The sequence below is a fragment of the Hemitrygon akajei genome, chromosome 19 (genome assembly GCF_048418815.1).
Source record: "Hemitrygon akajei chromosome 19, sHemAka1.3, whole genome shotgun sequence".
NCBI classification, from domain to species: domain Eukaryota; kingdom Metazoa; phylum Chordata; class Chondrichthyes; order Myliobatiformes; family Dasyatidae; genus Hemitrygon; species Hemitrygon akajei.
The window spans coordinates 18517975-18545472 of record NC_133142.1 but is presented as its reverse complement, the minus strand read 5'-3'; the positions used below and the strand labels follow the sequence as shown (position 1 = coordinate 18545472).

Here is a 27498-nt window from a genome sequence, read left to right as displayed (position 1 = left end):
ATCAATGAGCCTTTCAGCTTCCTGGATGATCCTAAGTACATCGATCTCCAGCTCTAGTTCCTTGACCTTATCAGACAGCAGCTGAATTTTGGTCCCCCTACCCACACAAAGTGCATTTGCTATAGACTAAGGGCAGCGATGGTTCATGAGATTGATTCCTCGATTGGTGGCATATCATAAGAGGAGAAATTAAGCAGAGATTTTCAAAATAAGAATTGATCTCATAAAACTATCCAAGATTCTTAAGAGGTTTGACAGGGTGGAGAAATAACACCTCATATTCCACCTAGGTAGCATTCAACCTGATGGCATGAACATCAGTTTCTCTAACTCCCAGTAATTTTCTTTCCTCTCCTTCTATTTCCCATTCTGGCCTCTTACCCCCTATCACCTCCACCTGGTGCCCCTCCTCCTTCCCTTTCTCCCACAGTCCACTCTCTTCTGCTATCTGATCCCTTCTCCAGCCCTTTGCCTTTTCCACCTATCACCTTCTAGCTTCCTACTTAATTCCTCCTCTCCCGCCTGGCTTTTCGCTTGTCCTTCTTCCCTTCCCTCCACTTTATATTCTGACACCTTTCCCCTTACTTTCCAGTCCTGAAGAAGGGTCCTGGACTGAAACATTGACTGTTCGTTCATTTCCATTGATGCCTGACCTGCTGAGTTCCTCCAGCATCTTGTGTGTGCTGCTCTGGATTTCCATCATCTGCAGAGTCTCTTGTGTTTAGGGTAGATGCAGAGTTGATATTGTCCTGAGGTGGGCTGCTCATTATCAAAGGTCACCGTTTTGCTGAGCATATTCAATGCAGAGGGCAAAGTACTTTTAGATATGAATAGAATCAAGGAATATGGGGTTAGTGAAGGAACATTGGTATGATTTTATTGACTGGTGGAGCAGACATGAGGAACTAGATAGCCACCTCCTGATCCACTTTCAATTTTTTTTTTGTTATTCTGCAGATTTAAGCTTGATGGGTTATATTTTATTAGAAGGAAGAATCTTGTTACTGGGTCCCAGGAGGTCTGATTTTGCTGAGGTTAGACAGTAAAGATCAAAGTGGGGTTGATGCTGATGAGAGGACAATTGCAATTGCAGCTGGGGTAGAGAGAGGCCCCAGTCAAAGGTAAGGAAGACAAGAGACATAATGAGGGAACTTGGGACATTTTATTTTCTGCTCATTATGGCCTACAGATGGTATAGTAAAACAACACGTACCTTCAGCAGATCACAACTTCTTTTCTTTCTGCCTTGAATAGCTAATAAATAGCAGTTAGTGTTAAGCTGCAAATAGCATTTATGTAAGTGAACTTTCAGCACAAGTTTGTTATCCTACCTACATTGAATTCTGTAGATAAGGGTTATTCATGTGTCACAATCATCATGCTTGTCCAATGTAGTCCTCATTATATATCTTTACAAAATAACATTATGATTAATGATAATTGATTTTACAGTAACATAACCAAATTTACTTGGCTCCTTTGACAATATGTGAATTCTTTGTTTTTATTCCTAATAATTTTGCTTCAACAGTTGTAAAGGAGTGAAAACGCAGCCTAAATCTGTGAAATCAGATAATGTGTTTGGCTGTCTGCAAAATATTAAAGAAGACAAACCCAAACCAGTGAGAGATGAATACGAATATGTTTCGGATGATGGAGAACTACAGATTGATGAGTTTCCAATAAGAAGAAAGAAGACTACTCCTAAAAGAAACTTATCATGTAAGATGCATTTTATAGCCTGTAATATTTGCACAAACTGAAATGTAAGCCATTCTCTCTATAGTTTGTGTGTGGTAGATTGGCGAGCAAAGCATCGTGTCACGTACCCCGTGACCGGGTTAAAGGGCCAGCAGAAATGGAAAACACATTGGAGTCTGGTATTGTTATTAACTAATAGTGTTTATTAGTAACTACGCAATACAGTACTGTAAATGCAGATATATCAAACAGGTTAGCAATGATATATACATAAGTATGGAAATAGGAACAAAACTAGGCTCTTTCAAACCTAGGGGTGAATGAATAGAGTCTTAGGATGATGAAGTGAATTCAGTTCAGTTTGAGGTAGTTATTTGAGTAATGAGAGAGAGAGAGAGAGAGAGAGATAATGTATATAATGTCGTTGATCTTCCCGTTGTCTTCCGAAGTCCTGTTGTGGTCACCGACTATGACCATGATACATACGACCGTTCTTCAGTGGCGGAATTATCACCCAGGCGAGGGTGGACACACAAATAATTCCCCACCGGTGGCACCTTTTCACACTGTGAGCCACTGATCGATTTCCCTGAATCGATCCTCCAAAAAACCCACCTTCTTGTGGCTTGTGGGTGCAACAAAGCTCATTCAGTGTCCGAAACTGCGTGTCTGTCTGTGCATGAGTGGACCTGGTTTTTATCTCCATGTGTTGGACACCAGCTGTCCATCAACCTGCTCCGCCCTCCTCTCTCTGCAGGAACTTTTACAAGCAGGCAAGTGTCCTCGTGGAAAGGTAAACGACTTGCAGAGAAACCATAACATCAATCTTTCGAGCAGTTTCTGTCTCTCTCTCTCTCTCTCTCTCTCTCTCTCATTGCGTTGGACACCTCCCTCTCTGTCCTTGTAACAGCTCAAACAGTGTCCAAAAGACAGTCTCATTCTCCCGACATTTTAAAGTGATTGTCCACAGAAAATATGAACCCTAGGGGTACATAACAATTGGCATAGTTGAACCTGGATACTGCCACTGTACCAATTATAAATACCACTGTGGACAATCACTTTAAAATGTCGGGAGAATGAGACTGTCTTTTGGACACTGTTTGAGCTGTTACAAGGACAGAGAGGGAGGTGTCCAACGCAATGAGAGAGAGAGAGAAAGAGGGAGAGAGAAAGAGAAACTGCTCAAAAGAACAGGTATGAAAATGCTCTGTGTGGCAAAATGTAATCTTTGTAATGGAAGGCAAATGAGATTGGAATTGTGCAGACCTCATTGAATTGGGAGGATGTGAAATGAGAAGAATGCAACTGGTGGTCAATAAAGTGCTTTCTGACACACGAGACTGATTATACGTTTTGTTCTCTTTTGCAGTTTTAACAAAAACCAAAGAGAGTGTTGGAGTTGTTGAAATGAAGGAACCTTTGGTTCAGCACAGTTCTAACCAGGTACATTGGCACATACTCATTGTAGCATTGTTCAGTCATTGTCATCTAAACCTTTGCTGACGAGAATAGAACTACAAGTGATTCTGATCACGTAAAATGTGTCTGTCATCTCCTGAAGAAATAGACAAGTTTTTATGGCTATACTCTTTCAAGTACAGAAATTTTGTCTTGTGGAAGCAACAGGGAGCATAACTGATTTGTGAGTCTTCTTTCTAACACACAAAATTGTAAAACTCAGAGCAGTAGTTAACTGCATTAAATTGAGAGCTATCAATGGCATGGAATGAGATTATTCATTCTTTTATTTCTTGATATACGCCTTTAACATTAATGTTTTTACTCCTTATGTATATAAAGGATGTAAGTAATAAAGTCAATTCAGTTCTTTGGTTGGCACTTTCAAGAAACAAATATTTACAGTATCTGAGAGTCATGGGCACAGCCAACATTTATTGCAATCCCTTGGTGGCAACTGCTACCACTACTTTTATTGGCAATTTCTTTTTATTTTAGTATTTTCATTTGTGGGTTCACCTGCAGGACGACAACTCAACTGATGAAGATTCACTTCATATTGATACTGAGGCAAAACCAGATCCCAACACTGAAAAAAACGACTGAAACAGGTAGTTCTGCTGGGATACTGGATCTGCTACAGGCCAGCAAGCAGGTTGGAGGCCTTGAGTACAGTGGAAACAGGTATGAATCATAGCTTTAAAAATCAAGGAAGAATACTTAGAGGAATGATAAGTTGCATTTCAGTGGTAAATCATAATGGATATTTTAGATAAACAAATATTTCTTTGTTTTAGGTTTTCTGTACCACTACTATTTAATAAATTGATGTGTTATAATTGTGATTTGTTTATCTTTGTTTATGGAAATAAACTAAATATTTGGTTAATTGAAACAGTTAACCTGACAAAATCTTATCAAATTATTTTTGTGGCAGAGTCATTAAAGTAGCCAAAACAATCAACTATGACATCACTGAATTCAGGTATTAGTAATATCCTGACAGTTTAAATTGCAGCTGCAGTATTGCAGCTACACAGAAAGCTATTCAGATAAGAAAACATGATGAAAGCACACATTGACATATAAATAGAAGACATTATATATAAGCTGACTTGTACTAATGTGATACTACTGTCCAATAGGAAAGCAGCACAGATGCTATAACCCTTAAGTGAATTATTTTGAAAGTACTCAGCAGTCATGTAGCATTTTTGTAGAGAAATATCAAAATACTGTACAGAAGTAACATTTCAGGTCGGTGACCTTAAGCATTAACTCACTACCTTTCTCTGGAGGTGCTGTCTAATCTGCTGAGTACTTTCAAAATGTTTGGATTTTATTTAAGTTCAATATATTAAATTTTAAAGCCTGATATTCACTTATTGTTCGCATTTTTCTAAGCTTTATTTGATTTCAAAAAAGGAAAAATAGGTTAAGTCATGTGTTCTCAATTGCATCGACTTACATTCATGCGATTGACACCAATGAAGCCAAATTTCTGAAGCAGAGTTCCGGTCCATTTTCTCTTCTGTGTTGCCCACTGAGTACATGTTGCTCTGGATGAATATTTAAAATAATTGTGAGAAATGTGAAATTCACTTTGAGACTGGCTTAGAATGGATATAAATGTAAATTCTTACCATTTTGTACAATAAACAATCAGTTGTACATTTCCCACTATAAACATGAGGGGTATAGATAAGCTGGGTGATCATAGTATTTTCCCCGAGGTCACAGAGTGCAAGACTACAGGGAACAGATACAGGGTAAGAGGGGAAGGGTTTAAAAGAGATCTGAGAAGGCGCTTTTTTACACAGAGGATTGTGAATACCTGGAATGAGCTGTCAGACAAAGTGGTCAAGGTGGGTATCATTGCAACATTTAGAGGTAATCGGAAAGGACATGGAAAGGGGCTTGGAATGTTATGGGAGAAACGTGGGCAACTGGGACTAGCAGAAAGGATTCTGTGGTCGGCATGGACCAGTTGGGCTCAAAGGCCTGAAACCATGCTGTACTATCCTATGACTATAATCTACCAGGCAGGAAAGCATACATTACAGTGAGAACAACACTTAGCGTTCTCTTAGGGAGTGGATCCAATCTCTTGCTGACAAGATATTAATATCACTTGTAGGTTTCATCTGGATTACAATATAAGTGTGTAATTGATTCTGTCTATTGATATCATCTCCATTATTGGCTTATAGTTTTTATCATCATACTGCTTACATAATTTCCCGACTCTTAAATTGCTTCATATTTAATGTCTAATTGCAATGCTTACATTTACATAATAATGAGACTGGATTTAAAGAAATAATTATGTAGGATGCTTAGGTAGTCTGTATAAAACTGACTGATGGGTGATTTGATCTGAAATAACAAATGAATAAATCCAATGGGACCAGAAGATTATTTAATGTTTTTGATTTAATGCCACAGCATTTCCCATATATACCTATTGTATTGTACCCTGGGAGAATAACAATTCTCATATTAAAACTGGCCTTAAAAAATTGTTCACAGCTGTTCAACTCTGAGGATTTTTTTTTCATCAATGTCTTTAATGTAGCATATGGATAGACAAGGATCATGGTTATTAGAGTGAGCTAAGATTATTAGTGGATTTAAAAGGATTATACCAGAAGGAATGGTAGGTCGGAAGTTGGGATGTCTGCTTCAGTGGAGAGACTTTCTCCCTACGATAATAAGCAGTTGCCCACAATGATGGAATGGAAATCAGTGGGTTGACTTGTTTACTCAGTTGTGTTACTTTGTATTGTAACTAATTCCATGGAGAGCAGCTTAGAAATATATTCATAAATAAAAACTGAAACATCAACCAAGAAAACTATTTCTCAAGGTAGTGTCCTTTTATAATGCAGTAATGGCCTAGAACTTGTTGCCAGCATCTCTCCATCTGCTCACGGTGTTAGCTGTCCTGACTAGACTAATCCTCAATCACCAAACAGCTGAAAAGAGCTTCTGATAACATGACTCAATGGCTTAGCATCCGTCAAACCTGGCAAAAAAATACAGTGAACATCATTCAGAAACACTCAAAAATTATTAAAAATGGAGTAAGTAAAATTTTTTAAAAAGGAAGAGAATAAAGTGTAACAAAAGTCAAGAACATGGTGGATTCTGGTTAATTGGGACTCAGAGGGACCAGTATACTTTGGCTCAATTAAGCGGCTGCCCCAATTAACCAACGTTTAATGGAAATAGTTAAAAAGGTACAAAAAGACAAACTACCATTTAACTGAGTGACAAATTATGTATTTAAATGAAATACAGACCAGATTAGAACACGACCAATATTACTGCTGTTGTCCGTTGTATCCAATGATGACAGTAAACCTGTGTGGGAGAGTTGTTAAAGTGGAAAAGCTGTTGTACTGGAGCAGTTCTGCTCTCTCGATTTTGGAAGTCCAGGTCTGTTGGTACGAGTAGACGTCACAACGTGGGTCTTCCCTGGATGCAGTGGATGACTATGACTTCTGTGCCTTGTTGTGCCCTTCACTCTCTAAGTACAGTTGCAAAACTGCCTTCCTGGCTGTTGGATCTCACTATAGATCTCAGCTGTCCTGACCATTGGAGCTGACTTCGCAATCCAGGACAGGCATGGCCCTATCTAACCTGGGTATGAGACCTGCTGGCGACCCTCACCTGGTTTAGCCTGCCTGTCAAAGTGGTGTACTGGGGTGTGGCCACTGTCACATGCAAATGGCTACTTGGAGCCACAGGTCCAATGGGGAACGAAAGGTAGCATTCAAGATAATGTCAATAACATCAAATTTTTCACTATCCCTAACTTGTTGAAGTAATGGAATCGTTTTTTTTCACTCCCAGCCATTTCTCACCAACAATCGGTGACAAAAATCAGTGCCTTTTGAACACAAATACATGTGGCTGACACTATTTAAAAACTGTCCTCTCCAAGCACGGTGTATTGTCTAATGGCTACACAAGTGCACACGATCAAACTGAAACTGGTTTCCTGTCCCAAATAAATGAAGGGAATCCCGAACAAGAGAAAATCTGCAGGTGCTGGAAATCTAAACCATACCCACAAAATGCTGGAGGAACTCAGCAGGCCAGGCAGCATCCACGGAAAGAGCAAACAGTTGACGTTTAGGGCCAAGACCCTTCATCGTCAACTGCTTACTCTTTTCCAGAGGCTGACTGGCCTGCTGAGTTCCTCCAGCATCTTGTGTGCGTTGAAGGGAATCTCGGCTCTTTACTCAGTCAGTGTTTATTCTCGAAGAGTTGTTCCAAATAAGTGGCTGCCCTGATGGCCCAGTTAACCAGAATCAATTGCACTGAACGGAGATCAGTTGCTAAAAACATGTAAATAAGCAAGACTCAATATTGCTCCTCACACCTATTTTGCTGTTCCTGAGACATGTATAAATTGGACAATGTTTGTAGGTGATTTTCCTAATTCCAATGTGGGTGAATATACCACAAGAAGTGCAATGTAGGTATACAAAGGGTTTAGAAATCTATGAGAATCTCAAACCTAATGATACTTATGAGAGCAAGTACTGAAATACTTGTAATTCTAAATGTCCTTCTTATAAATCTCCATGCATTCCCTTGCAGAATTTGAGCCGATTATAAACCTATTATGCTTGTAATTTGAGTAAATTTTATTAGTTCACAAATGTTCATTAGCCTGTAATAATTAAATCAGATACTGACATTTGGTCTATCCTGTTAGTTTACTTTCAAAGTTCAAAGTAAATTTATTATCAAAGTACATACGTGTCATCATATACAACTGAGATTTTTTGTGGGCATACTCGATAAATCAATAACAGAATAATGATCATAATAGAATCAATGAAAGACTGTACCAATTGGGTGTTCAATCAGTGTGCAAAAGATGACAAACTGTGCAAATACAAAAAGAAAGAAATAATAATAATAATGATGATAAATAAAAGAGCAATTGAGAACATGAGATGAGGAGTCCTTGAAAGTGAGTCCATAGTTTGTGGGAACATTTCAGTGATGTGACAAGTGAAGTTTGGTTCAAGGGTATAATAGTTGAATGTGCGACAACTGTTCCTGAATCTGGTGTCATGAGTCTTGAGGCTCCTGTATCTTCTTCCTGAGGGCTGCAGGGAGAAGAGAGCACTACCTGGGTGGTGGGGTGTCCCTGTTAATGGATGCTGTTTTCCTGCAAAAATGCTCTGTCTAGATGTGCTCAGTGGTGGGGAGAGCTTTGCCTGTGATGGACTGGGCCAGATCTATTACCTTCTGTAGGATTTTTGATTTAAAAAAAAAACATGGGCTCTTTTTCTTCTCTTTCAGTCAACCTCCAGCCTCACCCAGTACGCAGGAAGCAATCCAGGGCATGTTATCCATGGCGAATCTTCAGTCGTCAGACTCTTGTTTGCAGACTTCATGGACAAGTAACCAAGTTAAAAATAGCTCTTCAATAATTCAAGGATCAAAGAAAACCAGTAGCAACGTTAATAAGCACACAGGGAAACGGTTAGTTAAAAACACTACTCAGAGCACTATTGACATTAATGATTACGAAGACCAGGACAGCCTTGGAGCATGTTTCAAAGATTCTGATTATGGTAAGAGCACTTCATCAATAAAAGTGACTCAACAGGTTTTCAAGTCAAATCAAATAATGCTACGAAGCAGCAGATGAACAGCTGTCAGTGGCTGTTTTTACTTAAAGTAATTTTGCATTCTTAATTAATTTAACCAATTTTGAAGTATAAGGTTTTCCTAATTTTATGTTATCATTTGTGTTTAAATAAATGTATTTATTTATCAGCGTTGCTTTGTTTCTTAAGAAATGCTGATTAATTGAACTGGCGAGCATTGATCTTTGAAGTTACTGCCAGAATATTTGGCAGTGGTTGATATAATTGCTCTCTGCCAGGCTAAGTGTGTAGCTGATGGGGACATGAGTATTACAAAATAAGAAATAGGAGCATCTGGCCCACCATTCATTGGGTTCACAGATGATCCTTCTCTGTATCAATTTCATGTACTGTCTGCATATCTTTGATTCCTTTACCATCCAGAAATCTCTGTTTTTCATGCCCAGTGTTTAAGCATCCATAACCCTTCAGGGTAGAGAATGCTGGGTGTTTATCATCCTATGAATGAAGAATCTCTCCTCATCTCAGTTCCAAATAGCACACTGATTATTCTGAGACTGTGGCCTCTGGTGTAAATTCCTAAACCAGGGGAACTATCCTGTCTTTGTTCTGCCTGTAAGTCCTGTAGGAATTTTGTGTGTTTCACGTTTCATTGTTCTAAACCTGGGGTTCCCAACCTGGGGTTCACTGATTCCTTGCTTAATGGTATTGGTACACGTCTTAAAATAGGTAGGAAACCCCTGTTTTAAACAATGGTGAATAGAAGTGAAAATAGAATGGTGAATAATCTCTGACAATTCCATTATCCCTTAGAACCAGTCTAGAGAATCTTGGCTTCACTCCCTCTATGGCACGTACCTACTTTCCTAGTTAAGGGGACCAAAACTGCATAGTATTCTAGACGTGCTCTTACCAATGCCCTATAGAATTTCAGAAAGAAACTAGCAACTATACCACATTTTGGAAAGAGAAAAAATGAACAAGTGACAGGCAGATGGAGGATGTTGGTTGGGCAATCATTTGACTGGATGAATCTCCAGAAGGCTTGGGTAGAGTGCTAGTGTATCCAGGGAAGATGCTGATGGAATACAGGTTAGTATAAGAAAGTAGTACTGAGGTGAATGAATGATGATGATTTCAATGGAGCTGGCATGACAGTACTGATAGGCTTACTCCTGCTTCCATTTCTTATGTATTCATGTTAGGCTACCCAGATAATTTCCCCACCATTGTAAGGCTCCTCCACAGCCAGGTAACTCTTCTATCCTGCCTGGAAATATATTGAAAATCTGAAATGCCAGCAAGGGTACTTTCCTTTGTAAAGCAAGCTGGGAAATGTGAAGTTTTATTTTGGTAGGAGAAAGGACGTGGGGTAATATAAACACAAGAGGGCAGAATTCTAAAAGACATACAAGGATAGAGAGTACTGTGGATATACAGTATGTGTGCACTTTGTTGTAAAGTGAGAAAGTGGTTCAGAAACAATACTGGCCTTCATAAACAACAGAGACTAAGAGTATAAGGGCCAAGAACTCATGATGAACTTCTATAAAATGTTGGCTGAATATATTGTGTCCGTTTCTGGACAAGTCTTCTTAGGAAAGCTGTTACAGGATTCAGAGAGGGCGCAGACAGAGTTTACTAACCTGATATCAAGGATGAGGGATTGCAGTCAGAGAGAGAAATTGAAAAAGCTGGATTGTCTTTACTGAATAAAAGAAGATTGGAAGATCTAATACAGGCATTTACAATATTTGTACCTACAATTGTTACTTTACAGAGAAATGTTATTAGCAAGATACATTGATTTTTCGGAAACAGAAATAATCTTTTGGTATTAGGTTTAGCCGCTGAATGCCTGTGAAATGATTTATTTGCATAATATAATCAATGAATATCTATAGATTCCTCTTATGTGTCCAGTTTACCCATCACTTGAATCTGATGATGATGATCCAGTTTTCAAATCCAGATCCAAAAAGAGAAGAAGTGCAGATGATACACCCTGGAATCCTACAGGTAACTTTGCAATAAAGGACCTTACAACTTTGAACGATCTGGTGAACAGTTCACAGGAATGGAACCTGTAGCAGCAAAAAACTAACGCAGAAGCAAAGTAATTGCTGTGAGCGTGCAGCTGCTACAGGGTTATTGTACTTGTGTGGTGCACCCTCAGTTCCAATGAGTCGAGTGCCTTATTCCAATCCTTTATTAGCAATTAGCAGACATGCAATTTTGAAACAATATTAGATGTTAAGTAGTCAGCAGCGTTATGACCTCCGCCGGTCCCAAGCTATAAACTGCAATGAAATAAGCAAGAATATGAAACTTATTCCCTTTGCTTTTATCATTGCCCCACTAGTTACCATAGTAAATGTTCAGCACAAGATGCACAGTTCCAACAGAACCTTTCTTTAACTTGGGAAAGATATGTATTTGTCAACTGAACAAAATGGTATAGAGGAGCATTTTAAATTTTGCTTTGATTCCTCTCATATCATTAATGAGGAACAATTTAATTAATTTTAATGAGTGAATAAACATTTAAGATGATATACCTTTACAATTAGTATTATGTAGGAGAGGTGACAAAAATCAACACAAGTGTTCTAAAGTACTTCTTAAAATACACTTTATTGACCCTCCCCAAACAAATGGTGATGTCATGTATAAATAAGAAAAAAACGCGCCCCCAAAACATAATAATGTACAACATAACGCGTAACATAAATGGTGAACTTAACCCTTAACAGTCTGGGTGAATTCTGCCTACTGAAATTAAAGAGTCCCTACAATCATGAAGTTTCTATCCACTTAAGAAAATTTTCATTTAAAATGTTTACTCTGAGGGTAGCATTGTCCAGGTGAGGCAATTGGACTTAAAATTTTAAATAACTTATGGTATGTTTTAATTATACGGGATGAATCAATCACAAAGTAATATTTGTGTATTTCTTTAGCCAGAGTTACACCATCTGTCCCTCGGCATGACAGACCGACGCGAGAAGGGGCAAGGGTTGCCTCAATAGAAACTGGGTTAGCAGCAGCTGCTGCAAAATTATCTCAACAGGTGAGCTCTGGAAGATTTCACTACCACATATAGAATGGAATCTTTAAAAAGAGATTCAGGGAAGATATCACTGCATGCATTTGGTTTTAAAACTAGTTTGGTTAAAAACTTAAAATATAAAGCTGTATATCATGCATCTTCACTTGCATTGAATGCATACATAGGAAATACTATTTTAAACTACTGAAATTTTGTATCTTTAGGAATTGGTTAACACACTGCCACATTTTTGTGCACTACACAGTCTTTTTTTCATGTTTAAAATAATCAAAGAGAATTAGGGACTTCCACTGATCATCACAAGACTACAGTATTTCATTCTGGCATCCTCTGTGCATCCGTTACATTGTGCATGGAGGAACCTAATCTGCAAAATAGCATGCAGTCGATGTCTGGATGACATTTACAGGATATTCAGTCACTCAAAAGAGTTGGCAAATCTTTCCAGGTTTCCAAAGTACCTGAGAAGCTTGTCTTTGTGTGCCCCATCAGTAGGTTCTGCTCCTATACTTGACTAAAGAACTTATCTGACTTTGGCCCCTCTGCACTAAGCTTGTGACCCTTATGCAAATGCCCCCTCACATCAATAGCCAGCCTCTGATTGCAATAGCTTTCTTCACCAACTCCTGTAGCTGAAAGGATGGTAATATATTACAAGATGTAGTGGTGTGTGACCTGAGGCGATCTTGCAGCAGATGCCATTCACGTGAACCCACGGTCCTTATGACTGGGTGATACAAATCATGGGTTTGGGAGGAGTTGTCAAAGAAATGTTAGTAAGTTGCAACTGTGCAATCTGTAGATATCTTACACTGCGGCAACTGCAAGCCAGTGATGAGTGAGATGCCAAGTATGTGGGGCCCCACTGTTGTGGATTATGCTGTCTTTTTGTGTTTTGTCACAATGATCTTGTCAGGATTCCCTAAGGGTTAATTTGCAGCTTGAGTCTGTGGTGAGGAAGACAAATGCAATGTCAGCATTCATTTTGAGAGGACTAGAATAAAAAAAACATGGATGTAATGTTGAGACTTTATAAGGCAATGGTGAGGCCTCCCTTGGAGTATTGTGAGCAGGTTTGGTCTGCTCATCTAAGAAAGGATGTGCTGAGATTAGAGAGGGCTCATAGGAGGTTCACGAAAATGATTCCAGGATTGAAAGACTTTTCGTGCGAGGAGCGTTTGATGGCTCTGGGCCTGTGCTCACTGGAATTTAGAAGAATGAAGGGGGGACCTCATTGAAAGTCATTGAATGTTGAACGGCATACACAGAGTGGATGTGGTGAGGATATTTCCTCTACTGGGGGAGTCTAAGACCAGAGGGAACAACCTCAGAATAGAGGGGATGTTCAGATAGAACAGAGAGGAAGAGGAGTTTCTTTAGCCAGAGGGTGGTGAATCTATGGAATTTGCAGCTACAGGCAGCTTTGGAAGCCATGTCATTGAGTGTATTTAAAGTAGAGGTTGATAGATTCTTGGTAATTCAGGGCATGAAAGGCTACGGGAGAAGGCAGGAGAATGGGGTTGAGAGGGAAATGGATCAGCCATGATCAAATGGTGGAGCTGACTTGATGGGCCGAATGGCCTAATTCTGCACCATTGTCTTATGGTCTAATGATAATTAACCCTACGTTTAGATGTTGGCTTGCAGATGATTAAAACACTTTGGGGAGTTAGGAAATGAGAATTTATTTCAGGGTGTCTCCTGTTATAGCCACTATATGGATCTATTGAGTTTCAGGTCAAAGGAATGTTTCCCTACCATACACAACATCTGGATGTTATTGGTGAATCTACCTATAGTAGTAACTGTCAAATGTCAAGAACAGATAGTTATAGACTTTTTTTATGGGAGGTACTAATTGCCAGTGTTACATCTATACAGTTTGGTGAGAAAGATAGCTAGAACTGAAGTACTAGGAAGTTGTCTGTTCCCACAAAATGCTGGAGGAACTCAGCAGGCCAGGCAGCATCTATGGAAAAGAGTAAACAGTCAACATTTCAGGCCAAGACCTTTCATCAAGACTCATGAAGGGTCTCAGCCCAAAACATCAACTGTTTACTCTTTTCCATAGATGATGTCTGGCCTGCTGAGTTCCTCCAGCATTTTGTGTGCATTGCTTTGATCTCCAGCATCTGCAGAGAGACATTAGGAAGATGAAAAAAGGCAGATACTCTTTTATTCGTGAGTTGTTTCTTTTACATTTCCAGTAAAGCGTGTGCTTGGCCATTTCTTGTTACCACATGGAGTGAATTGAACTGGCTGTACACTGGCTTCTGTGATGGTGGTGGTTGAGATAGATCATTCATTAAGCACTTGTGGATGAAGAATGTTGCAATGGTTTCTTCTGAACAGCGCACTTTTACGCCCGCTCTGCCAGCTTGAGGAGGAACAAGCTTGTGGAGCCTTATTTACTGGTCTGCCATCACCCCAGATGGAAATCAGCAGAAACTGCAGAACTTTATATCATTGATTAATGGTGACAGTTCTTCAGAAACCACTACCCCATCCATCCTGTAGCGTGTGGTGTGCCTTTGACCTTTATGTCTGCACAATGCAGTGCACGTATTGGAGGTATGCTGGCGCTTGGTTGCCAGTGCATTTGATCTCCCACTCTCTACTTGCTATTGAGTTTAGTGGCAGTTCCAGACTGTGCTAAACTAAGGGACTGAAAGCACATTACAAGTAACTCCATGGCTTTGTGCCATACACAGCTGGCTTACATATATCAATTCTATTCAGAATATAATAGCAAGGACGTAACGTTGAAACTCTTTAAGGCACTCCTCACTTGGAGTATTGTGAGCAGGTTTGGGCCCCTTATCTTAGAAAGGATGTGCTGAAACTGGAGAAGGTTAAATGAATGGCTTGTCAAATATAGAGCAGTTGATGGTTCTGGGCCTGTATTCACTAGAATTCGGAAGAATGAGGGGTGACCTCATTGAAACCTATGAAACGGTGAAAGGCCTTGATGGAGTGAATGCGGAGAAGATGTTTCCTATGGTGGGAGAGTCTAAGGACGCAGAATAAAGATGAGGAATTTCTTTAGCCAGAGAGTGGTGAATCTGTGGAATTCTTTGCCACATGCAGCTGTGGAGGGCAAGTCTTTATGTATATTTATGGCAAGAGGTTGACAGATTCTTGATTTGTCAGGGCATGAAGGGATATAAGTACTGAGAGGAAAATTGGATCAGCCATGATGAAATGGTGGGCCAACTCGATGGGCCAAATAGCCTAATTCTACTCCTATATCTTATGGTCTTATGGTCTATTCATTTAAACAGGATTGCTAATCATTGAATGGCGAGTTCAGATTTTTATTTATTACCTTCACTTCACTTTAAAATCTTAATGTAGCTAATGCATTTTAATTAATTACTTTTTATAAGTTTCTGTGGTTTTCTACAGAAATCTGTTTCAATCCATTTGAATAGTCCAAGTATTTCTAAACATCAGAAATGTCCGACGCCGGTGAAAATGCCTTCTGACTGTGGCAAGCGGTCAGAGGCTATCAGTGCCCTGTGGGGAGTGTGCCTTTTATCCACCTGCATGCTATTTTGCAGAAAGACTACAAATTGGATGTCTCCATACAGTAGATTCTGCTGCCACAGGATTAGCATTGAGCCAAGTGCAGGTTTCAATTAGATCAATTACAATTTGATGATTTATTATAAAAATAAATAAAAATGCAGATGTTCACAAACACACATATTCCATGTTAATAACTTATTATTTTTCTTTGTAGGAGCAACAGAAAGTGCAGAAGAGAAAATATACCAAAAGGAAAGTATTACCAGATGACACGATCAAAATCTCTCAGGAAAGTGCTTCTACAGAAATGAAGACTGATAGCCATGCAGGTAGTTTCACTTAGCACAAATTAATGGAAGGAACCAGCCCACGAGACAGAAAACTTCACCATGAGTTTGAGAGTACATCTGAAATTTAGACAGACAAGCAGGATGCAGTGAACAGGGTATAGGCTGAGTTATTATTGTAGGGAGACCTGTCATGTTGTCTAACAAACGTAGTAGGATTGAATTTGAGACTCATTATGTCTGTGTTCCTGATGGAATATGAAAACATTGGTTCATATTTTGGAGAAACCTCCCACACCCAAATAGTAGTAAAAGCAGATGGATTTGGGTTGGGTCTGCTGACAAAATACACAAGAGGGAAGTCATTAGGGAGCTTACTTTTTATGTGAACAGGTGCTACTGTTTGCTATTCAGCCCTTTGACCCTATCCTGCCTTTTAATAACCATATTCCTTATTAAACTGACCTTGAAAATCTGGAGTTTCCACCTTGAAGATTCAATTATACAGAATAAATTGTGTTTTAGATTGCTGCCAGTTCTGTATTTGCTTCCATTTCTCCTATGAGCAGCGCTTAAAACCCCTGGGTATAACTTGGTGCTGATCATGAATGTATCTTGTTCCATGAGCTCAGTGTGAGCAGCAGTACCACATTCTAAATTAATGTATTCTTGTAAATGTTTGATTTCAAATGCTTTTGCATTTAATTGTCTCTATAGCTTTATAACTCAGTGGGGAGTGGTAATGTCATTTCTGGAGGATGGGTATAGGTTAAGTATTAGACAAAGTAATTTAAAAATAACTTTCTCCTTTTTTCACCACTATGTTCCCAAAGACAATAAATGGTGGTTGCCAATACTGACAAAATATAACACCTTCAGAACTTAGTGTGAGTTGCACCGAGTCAGTGTTTTTTGTTTGGTTTTTCAAAATCTGATGAAGGTGATGAGCCACCTTTCTTGAATGCTTTAGTCCTTTTGCTGAAGGGGCTTTTGTTATGTTCTTGTGTAGCAAGTTCTAGGATTTGCACCCAGAGATATTTTTTGATCCAAGTTAGGAAGTTACACAGTGTGCATGGGACTGGTCAAGTGGTGGCCTCTGAAGTCATTGTCCTTTCCAGTTGACATTGTGGGCTTGGGAGATGCTGTCAGAGTAAACTAGGCAGTAACTGCAATGGATTTTGTAGATGGAGCACACAGAAGTACAGTAGTGCAGTGCTAGTGGTGGAGGAAATTAATATTTATTGTGTTCAGTAGGTTCCAGCCAAGGGAGGTGCTTGTAGGTCCCCCATGTATCAGACATCTTCATGCACAGATGATCCCAGACACATGGAATAGTGTCCAGCAGTGTGGAGTTACAAAAAACTGAAAATGCTTAACACATTCAGCAGCTCAAAGAACATCTGAAGTGAGAAACCGTATTAAAATTTCAGTTCTTTGTAATTATTTCAAGTATTTTCTGTTTTAATTTCAAATTTTGATTATTCATCAATCTAGCATTACATGGATCATTTTTTTCTTATGATGCAGCATATATATTTTCCCCTCTTACGCTCGTTTTTAATTAGTTGAGGGTAGGTCATGAGTAAATATTGCTTGCCTTTGAATGCATAGTGTGGTCGCTTTTACCCCCTAGTATTATAAGCATCCATCAATACTTTGACATTATTAGTGTAACAGAAATAAGTGCTGTCTATATCTTTTAGATACATTTTGCTGTGAATACAAGTTCATAGCTCCAGTGAGCATCGTTAGTTCAAGATCTGTAAAGTTAGGAAGTTAGTGATCAGGAATGTAATCTACTCAAACAGAGCTACTACCTAGGCTTCAAGGTAGTAAGGTGGAGCTTAAATCTGCAAATAAACTACAGATCCATTGAAGAGTGAACTGAATCACAGTTGCAGACTGATAGATTTTTCAGTTTTACAACTCATTCTTATACCAAATTTTGGTTGATTTCCTGCCCAAGGTAGAGTTACCGGATTATTTAGTTGTATTTTGTGTATGCAGTGTGCATACAAGATTCAACAATGTCAGAGTTACAGCAATTACTAATGACCATGCAAGTATTTTACCTTAGTTTTCTGATTTAATCCTGGAAGCAAAAAAAAAGCTTAAATTTATTACTATCTCTTGTACATAGACTATCAAGTTATAAAGATTCAATGATTATAAAATGGTTGTCGATCTTTCCGAAAAAGTATAAAGCCAGTCATTTGTACTACATAATAAAATATAGGATCCAACTCTAAATAAACATTACATGAAACTCAGTGACTTTAAAGTTACAAGGTTGTAATCAAATTTAAGATCCGAATATTAGACAAAAATGACAAGCTTATACTTATAGTGTTCATTTGCATTTGAAGCTGACATTTAAATTATGGCCTTACCCTGAATGAGTTTTTTTTTATTATTTCCTGAATCAGCTCTGTATCTTTTAGTACTATAAATCTTTTACTTCTAAAATGGAAGTTTTCTAATTATACAAAATGTGGTTTCTCATTACTGATGCCAGATATCGCCTAAAATGTTTTGGTGAATAATTTGTCAGCGTAAAAGCTGAAGTTGTGTATGAAAAACAAGAACAACAGAGACTAAAAGTGCAAAGTGATGAAGTGTTCATCAGGTTAGTTGCATCTATGGAAGTAAACTAGAAATTCTACAATACAAAAAAAAGTGCAATTGGTGGTGAGTTACAATTGCAAACTAGCAGAAGTCAGTTGAGCTACAGATGGTACTGGTGGGGGGTGAATATTGTGAGAAGTAGAGAGAAACTTGAGCTAGAGGATGAATGGGTGGTGACAAAGAGAGCATAAGGGTTGGGGATGGGATGTAGCTATAGAGAAGATTGAGCTTTTATTGAGTATGGAATCAGTCAAAAGGAATTGGAGCTAAGTAGGTGGGGTAGAATTTGCCTGTGGTGGGGAGGGAGATGATTAGGTGGGATGGCCAGGGCAGTTAAACAGGCAATAAACGCTAAGTGTTTATTGGAAAGGCTTTTGTGAGTTAGAGAGATAATTAAGGGAGTAGAGGACAACTGAAGTTGAGGTCTGGAGAACTGATGATGACAGTAAGTAGGTGCAAAATAATAAAATACCTTGTTGATGCAGATGCTTTGGAGTCATCTGCAATGGTCCAGATATGTTTAGTTAATGTGTAAGCAAACTTTAATTGTTTAGGCCTGCTTAAATACAGTGGGTTCACAGTGTTCGTGAGCCTTGTATGCAGAGAAGAATTTGTGCACGTTTTATTGTTTGTTGTTTGCAGCCTCCTTGCACATGTTGACCCTAACCTCTATCCATGGATTCTTCCTAACCTGTTGTGTACTTCAAACAATTCCGATTTTTATCTGAAGTCAAAAAACTACAATTGTGTCATTGACAGTGTCAGTATAAAATCCATGCTTCCTGTAAGTTCATTAATAATTTTTAATTGTAAATTGGAGGTCGTAGATATAAAATAAATCTTGATGTTAAAAAGTATTTTTGTATTTCACAGTCATTAATTTTATATATGTATATTATTTTTCAGGAAAGCGGTTAAAGAAAGGCATGGCAACAGCTAAACAGAGACTTGGGAAGATACTAAAAATACATAGGAATGGAAAGCTTCTTCTGTAAAGTTAGGAATGAAAAATATTTTCAGTTAAATGTGTTGGGCTGACACTAACGCTGTTACTTGTGTGACATAAAGTTAATACATTTTGGATCATTCCAGACTAGAGACAGTATCCATTTTAAATGGTTTTGCAGACCTTTCTTAGTGGGACTACTGTGCTTGTGTGGTTATTTGGTAGGTTAGTTCTACTTGGTCAGTAGCATAACTGGAGAAGCTTCTTTAGTGGCATATGTCACCTATCAAAGAAGTTACTGTCATCATCTTAATTCAGCTGACTGTTCTACAGGAATGTCATTTAGCATTAAGTGAGAGATGGAGAGCGAATGAATGGATACAAAAGATGTTCTTTTTTTTAAAGAATGTCAAAAACACATTTATAAGAAAGGCTGTCTTTATATTTATAGGGAAGAGTGTTACAGAGTTCAGTAATGGACGACTGCTTTATCCTGAGAAAATGGATACCGTTTCTATAAATTTGTTTCTCAGGCAATTCCACATTTCAAATTTAAAGGAATATTTGAAATACTTTTTCATAATATACAAATCCTGTAAATATGGTCAAAATACTAGTCTTTATTGCACAGTACCTTTGAGTTATAACTCTATATACCCATTGTTCAGTGTACCTTTTTTACATTTTCATCTTTTATGATAAAATTATATTTCTTTTTGGTTGTTCTTATAATGATGGAAGTTATTTTTTATAAAAGGCATTGCCTGAAAAACAAAAATGTTGTGTGGCCTTGCAAAAATAATATCTTGTAAGTAGTCACAGTACATCAGTAAAAGTAAAGCATAAAAGAGAAGCTTTGTAAATAAGGTTACACTTTTGTTCTATTTGAGCTTATTATTTCCAATTTTGCATTCTAATGCAATATGAAGTATTTTTGGTCTTAACTGGTGAAGTGTTTATGTGTCTAAGTCTATGTGACTTATCTGTAATTTATTAATATTTGTAGCTTTTTATATTTGTACATTTCTTACACACTTTTTTTTTAAAAAATTTCAATTACTTGTGATGTCTCCTTTTTCCTGAATTTGTTACATAAAATCTGATCTTAGAGGGTCATTTCTCTCCTAAATCATTAGTGAAGCAAAGTTATGTAATTTTTGCCTTTCATGTGGTATAATAATTCTGACATCTAATCTGTCATTTTTTCCTACATACATTTATAATTTAGGTAGGTAATTTAGTAGTTCTTTCTGAAAGTCATTCCATATTTGCTTAGGCTAGGTGAGTTATAGTTACACTGACAATTTTTTTTTATTATTTACAGACTTTATTTTTAATAAAGAGTTTCTGTATAGGATTAGCTAAACATTTAAGATAGCATTTAGTTCATATTCATCAGATGTGTTAACTATTTTGATTTTAACTTGTCGTTTTAACATTATGGCATCTTTTCATTCTGCACTTCTAAATCATCAGCTACAATGATGTCTATGTTGTAGAAAATAAGCTCTCAAAGAAAGTTATATCAGTGAATTAAACACTGGGCAAGAAAGGGTGCATTTAAATAAACAGTGAACCTCAGGAAAAAATAAAACAGGTTCCAGCCGCTAGTGCACCTTTTGAGCCTCACAATATCTTGTATATGGATTTTCTTGGATACTTTGCGTTTTTGATAAATACATCCTCCAATTTTAAAACAGAAGTCTGAAGCTTTTAGTAAAAGATATGGAAATATATATTAATCATCTCAGCATTTTTAACAGTTTTAAAGCTGAAATGTGTATTGCATTGATATTTGAAACATTTTAGACTGAAGACATATTTGCTTTTTCAATGTCTCTAAACAAGTTGAAATTTCATTGAAAAATCCTTTATAGTTTCTTAAGGAAATAAGGTATTTATGTTTCAAAGTAGTTCTTGTGGCACTAGGGGCAAAGGAATTGTGATTTAATAAAATGCATTTGTTAAAACTGCTACTAACCACTGTCTTTGTGACGTCAGCTGCTCTGTTGAAGTTGCCATTTCCTGTTCTAGCCTCAAACTGGAACATTTCATCAATTTTGATTCCAGTTTCATACTTATCCATCTTAATTTAACTCATCCCTGACCTTACTCAACTTTCCTTTACTCCATTTTCATGGCTAGTTTACTGAGTAATGTCTATTATAAACCCATCCCACTTCCTGTTTGCACTCTGTGCCATGTTTTCCTTTCCTCCCCATCCTAAATGACAGGTATTTAAACTTGATCCCATTTCATGCACTTTTGCTCTCAACTGCCTTCTTCCTAGAAGAACATTAAAATTTGCCTTGTCCTAATCGTCCATCCCATCACCTCCCACAGTCAACAGGTTATCCACTGTTCTCCAGTTTAATGTCATATCCTCCCATTCCCTTTGGTATTCAGATGTGGTCGTTCCCTCTGTGGTCACTGGGCCACTTTTCTAACACACCAGTTCACTTTCCAAGTAAACAAAGAAGGTGCAGCACCAGACTTTTAGATCTTCCCTTGTCACTTTCCAGGATTTAAACTTTTCCAGGTGAAGCAGCAGGTTCCTTCTACTTTTAATTCAGAATGAAATTCTCTGTGTTCACAATCTTATCTCTTATGCTGTAAAGGGTAAATGCATGTTAAGTACTCACTTTGAAAACTGATTTTAGTTGTCTCTTACTTCAATTCCCCACGCGCTTCTGTTTGTTTTGGATCCTTCTTTGAAACCCATTTTGCTGTGGTCTATCATTCCTTTTGCCATTTAATATCCTTTTCCTTCCATCACAGACCTGACATTACTTTTCTCTTTGCTCACCTCCTCACTTAACCTAGCTATGAGCTTAAAATCTATTTCAAATCTAATTTTCTCAACTTTTGATGAAGAGTCATTGGCCTGAATGTTAATTTTATTTTCTCTCCACAGATGCTGACAACCTTTTTGAGTATTTCCAGCATTTTCTGTTTTTATTTTCATTTCGCAGGATCTTGCTTTTTGTGTTTTGTATTAAAGTTGCACCTGAGCTTCTGAAAAGAAAAGCCAATGGCACGTTTATCAACATATATAGAAAAACAGATTATTGGAGATGATGAGTGAAGGTTAAAATGCATTGGACTTGTTAAATTCCTCCTACATTGCGTGAAATACTGTTCTGTCAGTTGGTGGTTTTGGTCTAATGTCAATTAAGTTTGGGTAAACTTCAACCTTATTAATAGTGGAAATGAGCCTATAACAGAAAGCAGCCCCTATTTGGCATCAATAATTAAACTCATTTTTGGAATTGCACTCTTTATTGCAAGAGTACCACAGAATGGAAGCTTCTTACACTGCAGTAAAGGGAGCCATTTTATTTGCAGTACAGTGATAAGAGAACTTTAAAAATTCTAAATGTTCTGGCTTTAACATCCCTTGTTTTAATAAGGATAAAACTGGTGTGATGAAAATTGTAAATTTTCAGTGTGCATCCAAACTACATAGTAGGCAGAGTAGATTAATTAAGCTAAGTAATATATAGATATACAAGGATTATTTTAATTCAGTTAATGTAAGCCAGAATGTAGAAATATTGTTTAACAAAAATGTATATGTAATGAAGTACACTTTAGTAATTCAACCTAAAATGCTTTGATAGTCTCTTTAAATGCTGATAAAGAAAGATCACTTCTCTTATTTGACAAAAGCCTGCCATCATTTATGTAGCCTATACACTTATTTACTACAAAAACCTGTGACAAGTGGCATTTTGTCTGCTGATCTAATTTTAGATAACATTTTATCACAGGTTATTTTTTATCTTTTTGTAATGTTTGACTGTTTTTGCTTGGCATAATGTGCAATGAACTGGAAATTGGGAGTACAAAGGAAAAAAAAACCTCTTCTTCTAAGTTGTTAAAGTATCCTTTTTATTACTGTTTAATGCAGTAGGAAGCATTTGTTGGTCAAGGACAAATCAATGAAAACTAGTTTATACTTTGCACCATAGTTCATGTTTTGTGTTCATTTTTCGTATGTTCCACTGCACTATAAATTACAACAGAAACACTTCGTACATTTTATTTTAGCTATGATTATTAATGTGTACATTGTCTATAAAGTAAATAACCTGTATAGAATGTGTTTTAAAACTGTTAAAAATAAAATCTACATACTCTTCTGTTTCACAAGCTCCTTGCTTTTTCACTCTTGCCATTTTTATAAACAACTAACCCTTGTAGTTCTGTTCAATACTACACTAACTTAATGATAAAGTAGCCTGAAACTTTGACAGCTGTCTACATTATGGTGAATGGAAAGATGTGAAGATATATTTTCTGAACTGTGGATTAAATCCATACATGTAATTATTTGCTTGTCCAATATATGTGGATTGTCTTCATATTTTCATGCATACGTCATAAATTATGAACATTAGTTCTGAGTAGTATCATTTCAAGTGTTCTATACGTTTTTCTGGGTAAATTTACTTCCAACATTGGGCAGTCATGGATTGCCAGCCCTGGATTAGCCATCCATCATACACCTTTGGAAACTGGTGAGAAGGAAAGATTTGGGGAAGGGGGGCACGTTACAAGCCACAATTCCCACTATTATTTTTGCTTTTGTTAGAAAAAGTTAAATTCTGTTTCAATATAGCTCTGGTTTTTATGAACTTTATGAATTGTTGCCTTTGTCAATTTGTTTTCCTTCATGTGTAGGTGTTTTCTTTAATATCTTTTCCCCCTTATGGCTTTCACATTCTTTGTGAAATGTAAATGTTCACAATCTAATGTAAAATGATTCCATTCTCTTATTGTACAAGACTGTGGCTAAACCTCATTTAAAGTGTTGCCCCATCATACAGTGGATGACGTACAGATTTTAGAAAAGTTGCAAAGAACTACTAGATTCATAAGTTGGAGCAAGCAGTGACTGGAGTATAGAGCTGGAAAAAAAATCAGTATAAAATCTGTTATACCAGATAACAGCTGTAGTTGCTTAATTGGACCGCTAGCCTGTAGTTAGTGGCCAATTGCAGAGTATCCTTCAGCGTATAGTGGACTATTGCAGTCCCACTGGAGATCAGAGCTTAAAGCCAGCAGTGCATTTTGCACGGTTCCTTTCATTTGAACTGCGTTGTTAATCTTCACTAAAAACTTCTTCATTGGTGCTGATTTGCATACTTTTAATGTAATCCATGCATTAAAAAAATTAATACGTTTTATTTTCTAATTTTAAAGAATTAAACATTTTTCAGCTGCTTCTAATACTCCATGATCATCAGATGTTTAGCACAAACTGTTAGAAGGCCATTAAAGTCTTCATTGGGTAGAGATCAACCAGTCACTTCTTGTAGATCATTCCAAGTTGGGAGCAATATGGTCTCAAAAGTTAGGTGCAAATGGTTTGGCACTGTCCACTCCAATACGTTGATGAGACTTTTTGGTCCTGGGGATGGTGAACTTTGGAAATTTCTTTCTCTTTTTGTTCATGCAATGTGGGCATGGTCGGCTTGGTCTAGTTGACCCTGAAACTGCAGTGATAGTTGCTCTATTTGTCACTGCGGTTCATGTGGAAAAGCACTTTCTCATGTTAGGAGATCAGAGATCTCAGGATTTCTAAATTGATATTAGTTGTAGGAATACTGGGAGCTGAAGCCATCCAAGCAGCAGAGGTTAAGCAAATGCGATGGAAGAAGATCATCAAAAATACATGATGATTTGTCAATAACCTGTAATTATTTTCCTGTGGTCTGATTTATCCTTTGACTTTAAATAATTATTGTTCATCACCCATGGAACCTCATTGGTTCATCGTGTCATGCCATCAGTTGGGAAAAATCAATATTTTATTAGCCAACTAGAATATTAAAATCATAAGCATTTACAAATAAATGTGATCCTTGGAACATTGAAGATTGAAGGGAGATTTGATAGAGGTATACAAAATTATGAGGGGTATGGATAAAGTAAGTGCAAGCAGGCTTTTTCCACTGAGGTTGTGTGGGACTACAACTGAAGGTCATGTGTTAAGTGTGAAAGGTGAAAAGTTTAATGGGATAATGAGGGGAAACCTTTTCACTCAGAGTGTCGTGAGAGTGTGAAACGAGCTGCCAGTGCAAGAGCTGCATGTGAGCCCAACGCCAACGTTTCACAGAAAGTATATGGATGGTTAGGGGTATTGAGGGCTATGGTCCCAGTGCAGGTCGATGAGAGTAGGCTGTCTAAATGGTTTGGCACAGACTAGATGGGCCAAAGGGCCCCTTTCTGTGCTGTACTTTTCTATGACTCTATGACCTGAGTCTTTTCTACAGTCCCAAAGGGTCAACTAGTCTCACGCTCCAATCTCCAATCTCTTTGCCACAGTGCTTCCAGAGCTGCATGATCTATAATCATCTCTGACTCTTCCACTCTTCCACTCTTCCATATTTATGAGCTGCTTCCAATGAAACCTTCATGGTCACTGATGCCCTCATTTCAAATGACCCCACCATTACCACGTATCCTTCCAATACACCCCAAAATCCTAATACTATTTCAAAACAATTTAATCTATTTCCTCCCCCTCCACCTTCTTCCAAACCCACTACCCTCATGGGGTATTTTCTCCCCCAGCCTCCTCAAGACAGAGCTGCTGTGACATGTCATTTCTTGGAGCCTACCCTCTCATCCTGCCTCCTACCCTTTTGGAACCTTCCCCTTCAACAGGCATCCAACCAGACAATTAGTCTGACAAGGTAGCTGTTGGATAGGATGAGACTTAGGAAATAGAACTTTAAAGCTAGTTGTGGTTAAATGTTCCTGGCAAAAAGAGAGACCTGTATTTCTGAGGTTTCTGCACATTATCCCTTAATATTACCATAACTCCACCCTCTTTTGCCCATACCCGATTGCTTCTCCTCTTGGCTCCCACTACCAGCTCCTAACCCTGCCTACACCCTCATTCAACCGCTGCATTTAGTTAATTGCTATTTACAGCACACAGAATTGCTGCTATATTTGGAGCAATAAGCAATCTGCTGGAGGAACTCAGTAGGTTAGGCAGCATATGTAAGACAAAAGGAATTGTTGCCGTTTCAGGTCAAAAACCTGCATCAGGTTTCCGCCAAGAGGTTGCTTGTGGTCCAGATTCCAGCATTGGGTTTAGACCATTAGACCATAAGACATAGGAGCAGAGTTCGGCCATCTGGCCCATCGAGTCTGCTCCATCATTCATCATGGCTGATCCTTTTTTCTATCTCCTCCTCAACCCCAGTTGCCGGCCTTCTCCTGTAACCTTTGATGCCATGTCTGATCAAGAACCTATCGATCTCCGTATTAAATACACCCAACGACCTGGCCTCCATAGCTTCATGTGGCAACAAATTCCACAAATTCACCACCATTTGGCTAAAGAAATTTCTCCGCATCTCTGTTTTGAGAGGGTACCCCTCTATCCTGAGGCTATACCTCCTGTCCTAGACTCTCCCACCATGGGAAACATCCTTTCCACATCTACTCTCTCTAGGCCTTTCAACATTTGGAAGGTTTCATTGAGATCCCCCACCATCCTTCTGAATTCCAGCAAGTACAGACCCAGAGCCGTCAAACGTTGCTTGTATGATAACCTTTTCATTCCTGGAATCATCCTTGTGAACCTCCTCTGGACCCTCTCCAATGCCAGCACATCTTTTCTAAGATGAGGGGCCCAAAACTGTTCACAATACTGAAGGAGAGGCCTCACCAGTGCCTTAAAAAACCTCAGCATCACGTCCTTGCTCTTGTATTCTAGACCTCTTGAAATGAATGCTAACATGGTATTTGCCTTCCTCACCACCGACTCAACCTGCAAGTTAACCTTCAGGGTGTTCTGCACAAGGACTCCCAGGTTCCTCTGCATCTCAGATTCAGTAGTAGGGATATTATGTTGCAGCTATACAAGTTTTTCATGAGACTGCAGTTGAAATATTGTGTGTCGTTTAGGTCTCCCTGTTTAAGGAAATACGCCAAGATGCAAAGGTTGCAGACGAGTTAATGTGTTGCCTCGTGGTCTAGACTCCCGGAGTTATAGTGAGAGGCTTGCCGTGCTGGGTCTTCTTTCCCTGGAGGGCAGAGGGATGAGTGGTGACCTCACAGAAGTTTATAAAATCATGTGTGGTGTGGATGAGGTGGACATTCAGAGTTGTTTTTACCTGGTGTTAGGGAGTCCAAAACTAGAGAGCACCAAGACAAAATAAGAGGGAAGAGATAACTTCTTTACTCAGAGGGAAGTGAGTACCTGCAGTGAGCTGTGAGAGGAAGTGG

The 27498-nt window shown here is 38.2% G+C and overlaps 1 protein-coding gene across 1 annotated transcript in view; it reads left to right on the top strand.

The window, feature by feature from the left end:
* The window catches only part of LOC140741791 (lysine-specific demethylase PHF2-like), a 151353-nt gene extending 127950 nt beyond the window's left edge, over nt 1-23403 (top strand). Inside the window, 9 exon segments of the mRNA XM_073072181.1 lie at nt 1532-1722; nt 3074-3147; nt 3688-3764; nt 3766-3846; nt 8485-8759; nt 10719-10814; nt 11756-11865; nt 15608-15722; nt 19212-23403. Of these exon segments, the coding sequence (XP_072928282.1) occupies nt 1532-1722; nt 3074-3147; nt 3688-3764; nt 3766-3846; nt 8485-8759; nt 10719-10814; nt 11756-11865; nt 15608-15722; nt 19212-19300 (1108 nt within the window). The 3' untranslated portion in view covers nt 19301-23403.
* Nucleotides 23404-27498: the final 4095 nt, after the last annotated feature.